General features: G+C 41.4%; 1 protein-coding gene across 3 annotated transcripts; it reads right to left on the bottom strand.

Annotated features, from left to right (window-relative positions):
- Positions 1 to 756: 756 nt before the first annotated feature.
- Positions 757 to 8,428, bottom strand: cdc7 (cell division cycle 7 homolog (S. cerevisiae)). 3 transcript variants are annotated; one of them, XM_036137892.1, is made up of 12 exons: positions 8,207 to 8,428; positions 7,894 to 7,984; positions 6,143 to 6,226; positions 5,872 to 6,007; positions 5,627 to 5,720; positions 4,895 to 5,037; positions 4,260 to 4,587; positions 3,982 to 4,089; positions 3,587 to 3,762; positions 3,312 to 3,394; positions 1,661 to 1,810; positions 757 to 1,573 (listed from the first exon to the last, which is right to left on the bottom strand). In XM_036137892.1, exons 2-12 carry the CDS (start codon positions 7,982 to 7,984, stop codon positions 1,152 to 1,154), a joined length of 1,815 nt encoding a protein of 604 aa, XP_035993785.1. In that variant the 5' UTR covers positions 8,207 to 8,428; the 3' UTR covers positions 757 to 1,151. The 3 variants fall into 3 exon arrangements, with proteins under 3 accessions (XP_035993785.1, XP_035993784.1, XP_035993786.1); XM_036137891.1 differs by having other exon boundaries at positions 6,143 to 6,229; positions 8,207 to 8,426; XM_036137893.1 differs by having other exon boundaries at positions 4,521 to 4,587; positions 6,143 to 6,229; positions 8,207 to 8,425.
- Positions 8,429 to 14,640: the final 6,212 nt, after the last annotated feature.

Here is a 14,640-nt window from a genome sequence, read left to right on the forward strand (position 1 = left end):
GTATTCTCACTTTAATTGGCTAAAATGACTCACCGATGTATAACAACAGCTCCACGTGATAAAAACTTCACCAGTTTTAAAGGTTTGCCCCGTTTGTACCTCAGACGTTTTAGTTTGGTGCTTCTGACTTCAAGTGAGACTGAACACCTTGAGTTTCAAAGAGATCCCTTAGGACTTCAGAAAGTAGACAATAGCAGTCTCTGAGTCTGGTAAGAGATTTAAAGAGGTGCCAAAAGAATTAGAAACCAGCCATTCCACTGCATGAAAAATAGTTTGAGTGGGAGGAGCTCTCTGAGAAAAAGATCAAGCAGGATTAAAGTTTGCCTGAGAGAACGTAGACACATTAATAATGTTCTTTATGCCCCCTGTGAAGCATGGAGCTGGAGGTGAACCGCTTTTGGGCAAACGTTGCTGCAGCAGAACCAAACGAGCTCACCATCACAGAACCCACCATCGATTCTATGGTGCATCAGAGGCTGTTTAAGGAAAATGTGAGTCCGTCTGTAAGAAATTAATGATGTAGCAGAGCTGGAACCTGTAACAAGACCATCCAACGCTACCATTAAACCAACCAAGGACTGGTTGAGAATAAAAACCCTGGGCCCAGTCAAAGCTCAGATCATTGAGGTGATGAGGGCTGTGTGTATGACTGATGTCAGGACTGGCAGACGGCTCCATCTACGGCTACCAAGCTGTGGCAGCAGGTTAGAAGCTGAAGGAGGTTCCTTCAGGTTGAAAAGAACAGGACTTGCAGCGTTCTAAGAGAACAATATTTTATTTCAAAAAGGAGCCATTCTGTATCGTTTTCAATGTCAATAAATATAAGTCCACAAAAGCAGCTCACAGTAACACGTCTTCAAATTAAAAGCCCTTTTTAAATTTCATTTACATTTTCAGAACGTGTCACAGCATCTTGAACACAAGTAAACAAAGTTGATATAAAAGTTTTGCAAACATCTGGAAGGTCTACGTCATGCCCTGACTGATCTGCAGCACCTGGAAGGCAAACTTACTTTATTTCTGTCAACATTTCATTCATATCTGCCACCATGCAGATACCTTCTTTACTTCTATATAACACTTAGCTGCTAAATAATCATATGAACTACTTATAGATTATAAATCCCTGTCTGGAGAGCAGAATGGCGGCGTCACAAACCCTTAAAGAGCGGGTGCTGCAGAGCTTCAGCGGCTGTGATCCTAGTAGAAGGGTTCAGGTCCAGTAGCTGGTCCAGCAGGTCGTAGGCCTCGTCAGGAACCGTGTCCCAGCCCTTCTCCTGATAACCGTCTGACAGGGAGCTATGATTGGCTGGGCCTTTGAGGCTAGCTGAACAGTCTAGGTGTTCAGGAGGAGTGTCGCTGCCTTCTTTGTGTTTCCTGAGGCGTTGCTTTGGTTTAGGACCACCGGGCCGATGTGTCGGCGTGTCATCCTGGGTCGTATTTTCATGGGTGGCAGTTCCAGCCTCTGGACCCCGGGCGTCGTCGTCTGCTGAAGACGTGCTTCCTCTAAGCGTCTCACAGAGCGTCCTCAGGTCCTGGCGAGGAAGCTCCCGACTGCACATCACTGCTTTTCCTGGTGGAACCAGTTTACGTCAGGACCCGTTTCTGTCAATGTTAAACCTGGAGTAGCTGTTTATAGATGAAACTGGTTCATACATACCAAACGTCTTTGCTGCCTGAATCGTCTCCCTGGAGCCTCTGATGGTCATGATCTGTGTGAGTGCAATCAGATCGTCGCTGGCTTTGAAGAAAGGGTAACGGCCACTGAGGAGCGAGAGCAGGACCACGCCGGCGGACCACACGTCTATGGCTGCGGTGTGAGATATGGTGACAGAGGAACAGCGACCATTAGTGAAAAAAATCAGCCTCCCTGGCCTGTTGAAATCTGACAGTGGGAAGAAAAACCCACCATGCCTAAACCTAGGACACAGTCTTGCAGTATTCACACCAAAAACTTATTATATTTCTTATATTACAGCCAAAAACTGTCTTTCATTGGGATTTTTATGGAGAAATAAATCAATTAAATATTTCCCTTTATAGTCCCAGAGAGGGGAAATGTGTGTCTGCATTGAACCCGTCCCTCAGGGAGCAGTGTGCTGCCACCCTGAGACGCGCACCGGGAGCAACCTGTGCTCAAGGAGCCAGTGGGCCAGATTGAGTTTTGAACCGGTGACCTTTACGGACTCTCCAAGACCCAAATGTCTGGCTCCCTAACCACTAAGCCACCTCACCCCTCCATGAAACCACACCACACCAATAAAGCTGAAACAATTAATCAGATTAATCATGATTAATTGAAATAATCGTCAACTAATTTAGTAGTCGAATCGATAACTGGAGTCTACAGATGATAAAATATGTCGTTTAATGAAAGAACAACCCACTCAGAGTTGTAATAAAGACAGGCCTGTACAAAAAATATATACATTTTGCATTTAAGATGAAAACCCTCCTCTGTAAATATTCTCTATCCAGAACTCCTCAAGTGGCTTAGTTTAAGATTCAAGGTTCAAGCTCTGTAAAAGGCTATTTTTGCTGTTTGATTATTAATCCGTTAATCAAAAAACTATATTACACGGTTTACACAATTGGCAAAATAATAGTTGCAGTCCTAGTTACATTGTCTTTTCTGTCTAATCTACCTATCCTTGCTTGGCAACACAGTAGACAGACATATAGACATAGACCTCATACATTAAATTACCATGTTGTCAGCATTAAAATTATTTATTTTACATGTTTCATAGTTCAAGACACTTTAAGGTATGTTAATGAAGAGTATCTCTGTTTAGATTAATCGTTTAATCAAAAAAAAATTATCAACATATTAATCAATTACTAAAATAATCAATAGCTGCAGCCCTAGTTGCAATGTGAAGTAAAAGGAAAATGATACATTAGTGTATTTTTTTTTCAACCAATATAAATCTGCAAAGACGTGTGCGGCTGAATTCTGAACCGAGTCGACACTTAATAGAACCACCTTTAGCTCCAGCAGCAGTTATATTGAGAATAAACACAAATGGACCCTATTAAACATTTAGGCGACTTCTGAATGCAGTTGGTTACCATGGATTTTATTTTTTGTGATGTCAAAGCATAGGGAGCTGAATATAAATGTCCAAACATTTTCAGGTTTTTGTTCCTAAAATGATTTGAAAACTACACATCGTTGTCCTCCCACTTTCTCGCTGTACAACACTCTGTGTTGCTGTTTCCCATAAACTCCTGTTTCTCTTTGCAATCAAGTTCAGAAGTTATGAATCCTTCTGTGAAGCACTTTCACTAATGCAGCTTTAAATACCAACCTGGGCCTTGGTTGGGACATTTTGTCAGCACTTCTGGAGCTCTAAAACCCGGAGTCCCCGCTCTGGGCGCTACCTGTGGCTTTCTGAAGTCAAACACACAAAAAGCATTAATTAGCAAATAGTTAACACAAACTACCGTTCAGTTTAATGTGAAGGGACCGCTCCTCATTTTGGCTTAGATTAACCCCATAATAGCCAAGCTTACGTGGCAGTCGCAGCCATTTTTATGTCTTAACCAAACATGAAGAGAGGAGCGTCTTCTCCCTGTTTTCTACCTGGCCAAGCAGACGTTGCAGACTCGGTCGGTGAGGTAGCAGCTGCATGTCAGGCCCTGCTGTATGGTCCTCTGTGCTTTCTGACTGCCGCTGGCCGTCCTGGCAGGCAGGAGGCCCTGATTGGCTGAAGGGCTTTTGTAGCTGGATGTACCCTCAGTTTTCTTGGCCTTTACCAACTTGCAACAGAACCACAACAACGTCATCAGCGAAATGATTAAGATGGAAAAATGTGTTCATTTATTCAAGGAAAGAGAACAAGCACGAATGTCTAGCTTGTTAACATGAATAAAACTACGTGCCGTGTAAGTTTAACGGCTCAAATTTAAGTACAGATTCTCTGACTTTACTTCCTAAGCTTTCCTCCGCTCTTTCAAAAACCTACTTGGACTTCATACCTCAGTCTTAAGTGCAGCTTGTTTACAGGTAGGGGGCGCTGGTGTGCAGCTGTTCAGATTCCTCTCTCCAAACACCGGCCGAGGAACTTTGCGCAGACCTGCCAGGTCCTAAAACAAACATGGCAAAGCCAAAACTTGAGTGTGTGGGGAAGAACCCTAACAGGATATAATCTAACACACCGACACAGAAAACACAACCCTCTTTACTTGTGAATACTGCAGAACCCTGTTGTTACTAGACAGGAACTACAAATAATAGAACGGCTCAGTGAAGACACCTTGGTGAGTTTTGTTCGAGAGTAGGAGGTGGAGGTGGACCGAGACTTTTTAACCAGTGCTTTCCCGGCGGCCGAGGGGGACGAGGTGACGCAGGAAGTGGAGGGCGAGGAGGAAGAAGAAGGCACTGATTGCTGTGGAGGTAGTGAGGTTGGAGCTGTGCCGGTGATACTGAGAGGGGCTTTAGGAGGTGCTTTGTTTCTTTGTGCAGCTTCCTGTTTCCCTGAAGGCCCTCCACCCTTCTGCGTTGGCTTCTGTCTCACCACTTTCAGCAGCTCAATCTGGGTGTCGGCGGTGCCCTGGGCCAAGCCAAAGTCCACTAGCGCATACCTACAAATGCACAAACAGTAAAGCCGGCTAATAAGAGTTTACCTTGTAAATATTCTACCAGCTACACTAAAATCAGGACCTGCATATAAATAATCAGTGAAGGAAACCTTTTAATCACCCAGCAGGGCGTTAACTGCAACTTTACGGTCGCCTCATGGCTGAAGGAAATACTTAAAGTTGTAATTGTAGTTTAATTAACAGGGAGATCAAACTAGTTTTTTTTCTAAAATAACTCAGACCACAGCAGAAATGTGTTAGAACAACATCCACAGATCAGAACGCCGTGAGAGGGGCTGGAAACACTCACTTTTTCTGCTTCCTGTTGTAGAGGAAGTTGTTTGGTTTAATGTCCCGATGAATGATCCCAAACTGGTGGATGTGTTTCAGAGCCTTCAGCAGGTGGTAGATGTACAGGCGGACCTCCTCAAAGCTCAGGGAGCCGATGATGTCCTGATGGGCACGTTAGTTTCATTACAACAGCTGACAACTCCATCAATGCAGCAAGAACACTCAGCAAGATTTCAGCAACTTTAAGACTTTATGTAAATATTTTCAAGACAAATATAATTTAGATGTAAGACCTAAATGGTAAGAAGTAAGAAGTATTAAACAGAGTTTTTAATGTCGTGATACAATGTGTGTGTGTGTGTGTACTTGTACTTGCAGCTGAGTGAGAATATTTTCTTTTGTATTTTACCACCAAAGTGGAGACTTTGATGTAAAGTGAGAAAAATTTTTTTGGCCCTTACCCTTTTTCTAAGCTAGAGATAAAGTTTAAGACTACAGTGCCAATGAGGTTTAGGATTAGGTATGTACTGTTAATGGTTAGGCTTGAGATCAGGGTAAGGCCATAGAGAGGGTTCAAAATGAATGGGAGACAAGGCAAGGTGCTAAAACCACCATCAAAGCCAGAACTTAAATGAAAACCTTCTCATGATGAAGCAGCTGGGGGTGGACAACACAAGAATGCTGATTGTATTGCCTAACAAATAACAGGCTTATATATTCAGAGAGGTTTGGAAGAAAGTGCTGTACAAACCACAATAGCTTGATGCTCCATGTAGGGCATTACAATCACCACATGGTCCTCCTTCCTGAAGCAGTACGTCAGTCCCATCACGTTCTCCCTGCCACTGCAGGAACAACAGGAGGCAGTAGAAGTTTATCAAGACTGAACTGAAAAGTGTCTGCCACAAAAAAAACACAGCTGTCTACGATATGCTATATTCATTAAGGTTATGGTGAAAGAAAACATTTTAGGGAAGTAAGCTGAGCCAGACCCACCCTGCCACAGTCAGACACTGAAGTTCAGCAGCGATGCGTGTCGGATGGCTGGTTGGGATGAGGTGCTTCAACGCAAACATCTCCGTCCTCCCATCGCGCATCTGCGCCACGCCCAAGTACACTGAGCTGAATGTGCCTAAACCCAGACAGAAGTCTCTCTGAAGGTTGCAGCTTTTACTTTCATTCAACAATATGGATAAGTTTAACTCTAAATAAAACTCATTTTCAGCTAATAGTATAGAAACCAACGTAGAGAAAGTAAAGCATGTACCTTCTCCAATTTTGTCTGTGATGCGAAACACCTTGGCAAGCTGAGGGACTGCTTTGTACAGGATCTCTATGTCCAACTCCACATCTTCTGAAAGTGAAAAGGCAACAAACCTTTAGTATAACCATGTAACTAACATACCATATAACTCATGGTGGTGGTATCTGCACCCCAGTACAGCATGCTCAGACCTCTACATTGGAGGAAATAAACAGCAGCTACAGGAAAAAAAAGAGAAGAGGATGACGCAACACAGAAGACCAAACTCCTTGGGACAAGAATAATTTTACATCCCCCACAAACAACTCTTAAAAAAAAAAACTTCCATACTCTTTTTATGGACTCTGGTGGCATTAAAAAGTACCATTCTTATCGCTAAACTGCACAAAGTAACTGCATTTAACCACATCTTTGAATTTACTGATGCTCTTGTGGAACCAACAGTGGGGAAAATTGTAAAATTAAAATAAAAAACGCAATTCATACAACACAGCCAGTTTATTTGGGTTTTCAGACATAATTCATTGGAATTTATCTTAGTGATATTAATCTAACGACTGACAATATATAAATGCCCACCCAATCCCTAAAGAGGAGGTGGCCTCAGATTTAGCCCCCTGCCCCCGCTCTCTGGCAGATTTCTTTATCTGCCAGGCAAAGACATCTGCGAGAAATGGTAAATCATAAAACAAATACGTCATTATAAATAAAACAAATAAAAGAAGAAAAAAAATACTAAATAATGTATGCAAGATCTTCTTGGATATTGTTAAGGAGTAATCCACCTGGATAAACACCTGATCACACATCTAATGATAAAGTACGGCAGAGCTCCTCTCCTCTGCTTTGTAACAGTGTGAGAACCTCTCTGTCTTTCTGCTTAGCTGCGCCTTGGGAGAGAGACAGAAGTGGAGAGGTGGAGCCGTTTAGCTTTCACACGTCAGGCCCCAGACACTGAGGAAGCTTCCAGGGCTTCCCCGGTGTCTGAGCTGATGCCAAACCATACCGGCTATTTTTGTCCACCGAGTTAAAGTTTGAGATCTTTTATCTCATTAATACGAGAACAGGTTAATACAACTGATGTTTAACCTCAGCGAAAGGATTTTTAATGGTTTGCTTTTCGGGCTTCATCACCGGCTGAACCAGGGGAGCGAGAGCTTCAGACGTTTCCCCAGATAAAGCCTCTGCAGAGCGGCCAGAACACCGCTGTTTTGCCCGTGGGACAGTGGTATTATTTTTATGGCTTTGATAGCGTGTTTATGGAGGCAGCGTGCTGATCTGTCAGCAGAGGGAGCATTATGCTTGGCCGACTTAGAGCTCCTTTCTGCAGGATTAGATTGGATTCATGGACACTTCAGAGACAAAACTTAACAGCTTTCAGTGTGAAATAAGAGAAAGCCTCGATAAATCCACGGACCTGATGCCACAGTTTACAGGACTTATCTAAGCTATTTTTTGGACGCTTTAAAACTTTGCACTAACTCTAAAGCTTTTAAACTTAAAACCTTATATGTAAAATGTGATTTGTATATTTTGTATTTGTACCTTGGGTGTATTACTGTTCTGTGGATGTATTATGTGCATCTGTAAATAAAGCTTATTAAAATAAAAATAAAAACATGTTTATAGTAAACCACTCTGTCTTGAACAAGATTGCTGCACATAAAGGTCAATCATTTTAAAACTGATTAACCATTAATTACAGTGTGCTCAAATTTCTGTGTATTTTACAGCACAGTTGTCAAAAGACTTACTTGAAATTTTTCTTTTCTTCTTAGCTGTGTCCGATTTCAGAATGCATCCTTCTGAGCTGATGTCTTCAGAGCAGACAGGAGAAAACGCCATCTGGACACCAGAGACGGAAATAAACTTACTAAAAAACAATCAGGTTTAAATACGTTCATATCACATCAAATCACGCGATTACAAATTAAAACTACGTTAAATGGGGACCTGGATTCCCTAAACAAAGGAGCTGGTCAAAACTTCTGGTTTGACATTGCTACTATCGAACAAGCTAAGCCGCAGCATCTAGAGCAAAACACACATCTAGGAAAGGAAACTCACCGCTTCACTTGGTTGTTGGACGATGCAGCATCGAACAGAATGGGTTCATTAATCCATCACAGAGACATTAACTGTTTCTTTATCAAGTCTAAAATTAAATGTAAACGTTTCTTAGTACCGAAGGCGAGTAAAATGCTTTTGTTTAACTTTGACAGAACTTTTTCCGCCAACAATAAACTACGCGCTTAAAGTGACGTACGATCTCGCGAGGAGTCAGCGTAAATCATGTGATATGCCAGACATTGACGCCTCATTACGTACTGGTGCGCATCCTGCAGCGCCGTCATCTTGGATGGGTCTCTCCTAATCAAGGCTGGCATAGGAGCCAACAGGAGTAAACGCAGAGGGAGCAACTTTACATGTATTTTACTGCAAATTACGGTTACAATAACCGGCAATAACTACTGAAAATAGATCACACGATGCAGATCACCATTTTGGGCTGAGATTGGTTCTGAAGATGTGTTTTTACTAGATGTGAACAATGCAGAAACCCAACCGATGGACCATAATGTTAGGTTTATTAATTTGTTATCGCTGTATTTCACAAATTAAGGCAGAATCACATTGCCAAATTAAGTACACAGTAACCTACCATTCAATTCTATTCAATTTTATTTATATAGCGCCAATTCACAACACACTTTACAGAGTCAAATTCAATCAAATCATACAGATTGGTCAAAAAGTTTCCTATCTAAGAAAACCCAGTAGATTGCATCAAATCTTGACAAGCAGCATTCACTCTTCATGAGAGAGCGTAGAGCCACAGAGGACAGTTGTCTGCATTGTTGATTGACATCCTGATAGTAAAGAATTCCAATAGTCCAGCCTTGAAGTAACAAATGCATTGACTAGTTTTTCAGGATCCCTCCTTGCCAAAAAATTCTAATTTTGGTAATATTCTGCAGGTGAAAAAAGGAAACTTGTTTAATATGGGATTTAAATGTCTTGGTCAAAAAATAACACCAAAGTTTTTTACTTTAGTACCTGAGGCCAATTTAATGCCATCCAGATTAAGTGATTAAGAAGTTTATTTTTAAGGACTCTGCTCCAAAGATTACAACTTCTGTCTTGTCAGAATTTACAAGCAGGGAATTTAAAGTCATCCAGCTTTTGATGTCATCAAGACAGCTGTTTCAGTGCTATGATGAGCTCTGAAGCCTGACTGAAACTCTTAAAATACGTCATTACTTTGTAAATGTTCACATACTTGATTAGCAACTACTTTTTCAAGAATTTTAGATAAGAAAAGAAGATTAGATATAGGTCTGTAATTTACTAACTCATCTTGAGGCCGATGGGGCCTCGGGTCCCTGGGGCCCATGACCGGTCCCACCTCAGCGTAGCTGGCTGCCGGCGGAACCCACAGGCTCATCCCCGCGGCTCCTGGGGGCTTCAGCGTTGCGACGGCTGGGGATTCCCTGGGGGATGTCTCCCCTCTTCCCTTGGTGGGGGTGGCGGATTTCCTGTGTTGCCCCCTCTTGCGTACCTTTACTTTGGGGGTCCCTTAGGGCCTCTGGGGTTTTGGGTCCCCTGGGGCCTGCCTGGGTGCTCCGGGGGGAGGCAGGTCTTTGGCTCTTCACAACCACTATTGAGCATTTTCCTCAAGGATAAACCTTACACACACAAGCGCACGCTCACAAACACCTACAGGTGCTTGGATCCGGCTACTTACGTACTCATCAATTTTTATCTTCAGCTACCACTTTATACATTTCGTATTGATTAATACTGTATATACCTCAATGATGGTATCAAGGTGTTGCTGTATTGTATCTGTAGTTCTATTGGTTGTGCTGTTCTTTTTACATCTCTCTTTGCAGGTAATGAAGCAGACTGATGAAGTTTTGTTGATCTCTTTTCTGTCTCCTGTTTCTTTCACCTTTTCTCCCTTTCTTTTTTTTCTTCTCATTTCTCTCTCCTCTTCTACTTTTTCAATTTAGTGTCCACATAAACATGAATTATTCCCTACATAATAAAACTATTCACATATATAAATCAAGCAGAGCACTATGGCGAAAGCGATAATGCTCCACTTGTGAGAATAAAATCTGTTGGGCTCTTTCTGGCATTAAGACAATTGTTATTGTCACATTGCCAGACAAGACACACAAAAAAATAGAATAAAAAAAAAAAATAATCACAAAGTCTGAATCACAATGAAAATCATGGCAGCTCTGTGCGTGAGCATAAGTCAAGAAACCGCGTCTACAACCAATTTTCCCACCAGCAACAATGGTGGCTTTCCTCTGTTGCTTCTGATTCCTCTCTCTTGGTTCCTCCTCCTTCATCGCTAACTTTGACCATAAATGTCTCACCTGCATGACAGTTTCCCCGATTTCAGCTAATTGAGCATATTTGCAAGAATGAATGAAGTAGAGGCCACAAGCTAGGTGTGCATATACAGCACAATGCGTAGAAGAAGATAACGTCTTCTATATTTCATCTTAAAATGAAGCGTGGAAGACTTCTTCTAAATAAATGGATGTTCGTCTGAATACATTTTATTTATTCATTAAATTTACAGTTTTTGATTGAAAGTTTTACAAAAGAAATATTTATTTACATGTCTTTATTGTGTGGGGAAAAATCACTGTCAGACGGCCATAACATCTTTCATATCGTGCACCCCCTAGCGGCAGCAATCCCTGCCCTAGGCGACGGCTGTCGCTCTGACCTGGCCTCTTGATCCAGTCCTCTCAGGGACTGGAACTAATCATCCATCACTAATTGTCATGCACTTGGCTAACTAGTTTCAGTTTTTGGACGCAGCTCCGACCATAGGTTTTGGGGGGGGTTCTTTCAGGGAGAACGGGTTGCAGATGTTTGATCTCCTTCCTTTCCCCAGTTTGAATTATGAGCTTCCTACAAGATTTTACCCATCTCCGTAGCATGCTACCTCTGGGGTTAACTTTAAAAACGGAAGTGCATCACTTCTTCATGTAACCCGCCTGGTTAAAAGGTTCAAATAAAATTTTATTTCAATTAAAAACTGTTTCATTTATGTTTTCTATTTTCAATTCAATTCATGTCAATTCAATTTTATTTATATAGCGCCAATTCATGAAACATGTCATCTCAAGGCACTCTCCAAAGTCAAATTCAATCAGATTATACAGATTGGTCAAAAAAAATCCTGTCCAAGTGAACCAGTTGATTGCATGAAATCTTGACAAGCAGCATTCACTCCTAAAGAAGCGTAGAGCCACAGGGAGAGTCGTCTGCATTGTCCATGGCTTTGCAGCAATCCCTCATACTGAGCCTGCATGAAGAGACAGTGGAAAGAAAAAACTCCCCTTTAACAAGAAGGAAAAACCTCCAGCAGAACCAGGCTCAGTATGAACGGTCATCTGCCTCGACCGACTGGGGGTTAGAGAAGACAGAGCAGAGACACAACAAGAGAGACAAAAAAGCACAGAAGCACACATTGATCCAGTAATCTGTTCTACATTAGATGGTAATAGCGGGTGATCTGTCTTCTCTGGATGATGGCACAGCTAACAGAACGCCACACTAAGTGTACCTACTATGAAGAAAAAATGACAGAGAACAAAAAGTTAAAAGCTGAAATGACGACAAGCAATGCAAATTGGAGAACAGTAGGATAACTCAGCAGAGTGAGAGAAATAGTCCCTGTTGTCCTCCAGTAGCCTAAGCCTATAGCAGCATAACTATAGAGGTAGCTCAGAGTAACATGAGCCACTCTAACTATAAGCTTTGTCAAAAAGGAAAGTTTTAAGATTAGTCCTAAAAGTAGACAGGGTGTCTGCCTCACGGACCAACACAGGGAGTTGGTTCCACAGGAGAGGAGCCTGATAGCTAAAGGATCTGCCTCCCATTCTACTTTTAGAGACTCTAGGAACCACCAGCAGACCTGCAGTCTGAGAGCGAAGTGCTCTGTTAGGAACATACGGGGTAATCAGATCTCTGATATATGATGGAGCTTGATTATTAAGGGCTTTATACGTGAGAAGAAGAATTTTAAATTCTATGCTTGATTTAATAGGAAGCCAATGAAGGGAAGCTAAAATTGGAGAAATATGATCCCTCTTTGGATCAGCTGAAGACTTTGAAGGTACACAAATACCTGTGTCCATCACTTACTGCTATTTCCTCGGTTCCTATGAACCTAGAGCCTTAGACGTGTACATACCTTGAAGTGGGTTCCATTCACGTGATAACACAGACATGTTCAATGCCATTAACAAAGGCCGCTCGTCTTTCAAGACCATCATTCCTTACCTCCGTTGCATCACTGGCAGGCAGTATCTCACAGCTTCATCTTTATGTTCATCATGCTTCAGGTTATTCAAACTCAATCACCGATGCTCTAAATTCCTGGTTTTCCTTCGTCCGTGCCCATCAGTCAATGCTCCCTCTACACGTTTCCTCCTCTCTAGGTTCTGAAGCCAGTCTAAATTCATTCCTTCATCCTATTTGTCGGTTAGCTAAATTTTATTTGAAATCAGGTCTATAACCTCCCTGTCACGTCCTATTCTTTTGTTTGGCACACCTTTGCAAATTCTGTCTCACTCACAATACTCTTTTTTTCCATTCCTCATTTAAACTGTCCTAGCTTTTGTCGTTTTCTGCTTCGAGCCCTGCTGCTTTAAGCTTCCTACATTGTTTATTAGCAGGTATCTATTTTCTCCAAATGGCAGTAGTTCATCTTGATCACTTCACTAAACCCAATCCATTCTCAGATCCTTCCTTTGACTTTTAATTTCTTTCAGCTCAGCCTCAGCACCCCTTTTTTGAGGGGACGACTTCACTAATCCTAACCCAAAATTGAACATCCAAGCTGATAGCCATTCTCAGTTTTCACGTCTTCTGCCAGAATCTGAGCAACAAAGAAATTTTCTGATTTATGTCAATAAACCCCTCTAATTGCCTCTTCTGACTCCCTGAGTCTCCAGGTTGAAACGAGGTTTAGACGTAAATTCAATCTGGGAGACTCACCCCGGCCGCACCTGCATCCACTGATTGTCTCGTCATGTGCCCGTGCCCCAGCCAATTTGCGTCAACTCCTCATCCCACAAGACTGTGCTTATAAGGCTCTCTATCCATGGATTCTCCTGCTCTTCAGCTGAGCTTCAACCCTGAACCACACCATCTCCTCCTTCGTGCTCACATGCTCCACCTGGCTCCTTCTCTCCTTTGGCCTCTATCACCAGTGTCTGGACCCAGGGGGAAGACTTCACTAATCCTAATCCTAAACTGAACATTCAAGCTCATAGACATTCACAGCTGTTATGTCTTCTGTTGGGGTCTGAGCACCAAATAACTTTTCTGATTTATGTCTATAAACCTCTCTATTTGTCTCTTCTGTCTGTGTGGGTCTCTCCAGATTAATTGATTTTGATTAAACAAAACCCCTTTAACCATTTTTAGAAAGCAGATCTCCTTGCTCTTGAAAAACGCTTTGCACCTACAGTTATTCATTCTAATTACCCAAGAAGCTAATGCATAAACATAACATATACTTTATTTAATAAGGACATGCATAAATACATTCATTCAAATACATAGAACAATTATAAATGCAAGAACTTGTTTGACTTAGAACATGTAAATGTGCAAATATAACTCAGTGCACAAACACGACTCTCAGAGGTTTTATAAAAGAAAACCTGTTTAGCGTAAAGCGTTGGGCTTAAATAAGTGTCATATTAAAGGAAAGACAATAGCGTTTCTAAAATATGCCATCAAATATCCCAAGGAAAGCTTCATCCTCTGTGCTGTGAATGAAAAAAAGAATTGAAAAAAAATAATTTATTCATTAGTCAGGAAAAACAAAACCACTTGGATAAAATTATGAAGGTCCCAGCCTTGGCATTTTACAACAATCCCTATCAGAGCTAAATTTGATTCTAGATACTGTATTGTCTACATAACCTTATTTCAGCTGCAACCAATACAGCCTTGCAAAACTTTATTTTCAGCTGTGCACATTATTTTGTTATTCCTAAAATAAAATACCTTTCTCTAATAACTGACCCTAAATAATGACGTTACCAGTGAATGTCATACATTTGTATTCCAGACAAAACCTGTATGAAGAAGTAGTTTTCAAACAATGATTTCATTTATTAAGCAGAAAAACCTATTTAAACCCAACTAGCCCTTGGTGAAAATATTTTGCCTTCCTTCAAGAATTAACTGTGATTAACCACACCCAAGCCTAATAACTGAAGGTTGAATGCTGAATAAGATATCACAGACAAAACCTGTCTAAAAACCTGTATACTGAATGATCTGAAAAATGCTAAACATTGTGCCATGCATTGAAAATAAATCAAGAATAAATTCAAGGAAATTTATCAGTCTGGAAAAGATTGCAAAGCTATTTCTGAGGCTTTTATATTTTGGTGAACCACAGTTTGGGCCATTACAAAAAAATCAAGGGAACAAGGAATAGTGGTGAACCTTCC

Source organism: Fundulus heteroclitus, chromosome 6, assembly GCF_011125445.2.
Source record: "Fundulus heteroclitus isolate FHET01 chromosome 6, MU-UCD_Fhet_4.1, whole genome shotgun sequence".
In the NCBI taxonomy this organism is placed as follows: domain Eukaryota; kingdom Metazoa; phylum Chordata; class Actinopteri; order Cyprinodontiformes; family Fundulidae; genus Fundulus; species Fundulus heteroclitus.

Excerpts from the sequence above, each read along its gene's own strand:
- cdc7 (XM_036137891.1), bottom strand. The coding sequence starts at position 7,984 with ATGGCGTTTTCTCCTGTCTGCTCTGAAGACATCAGCTCAGAAGGATGC. Across the intron at positions 6,008-6,142 it reads CACAGACAAAATTGGAGAAG|GCACATTCAGCTCAGTGTAC; the intron begins GTACATGCTTTA and ends GTCTGGGTTTAG. Across the intron at positions 5,038-5,626 it reads TGGAGCATCAAGCTATTGTG|GACATCATCGGCTCCCTGAG; the intron begins GTTTGTACAGCA and ends CGTGCCCATCAG.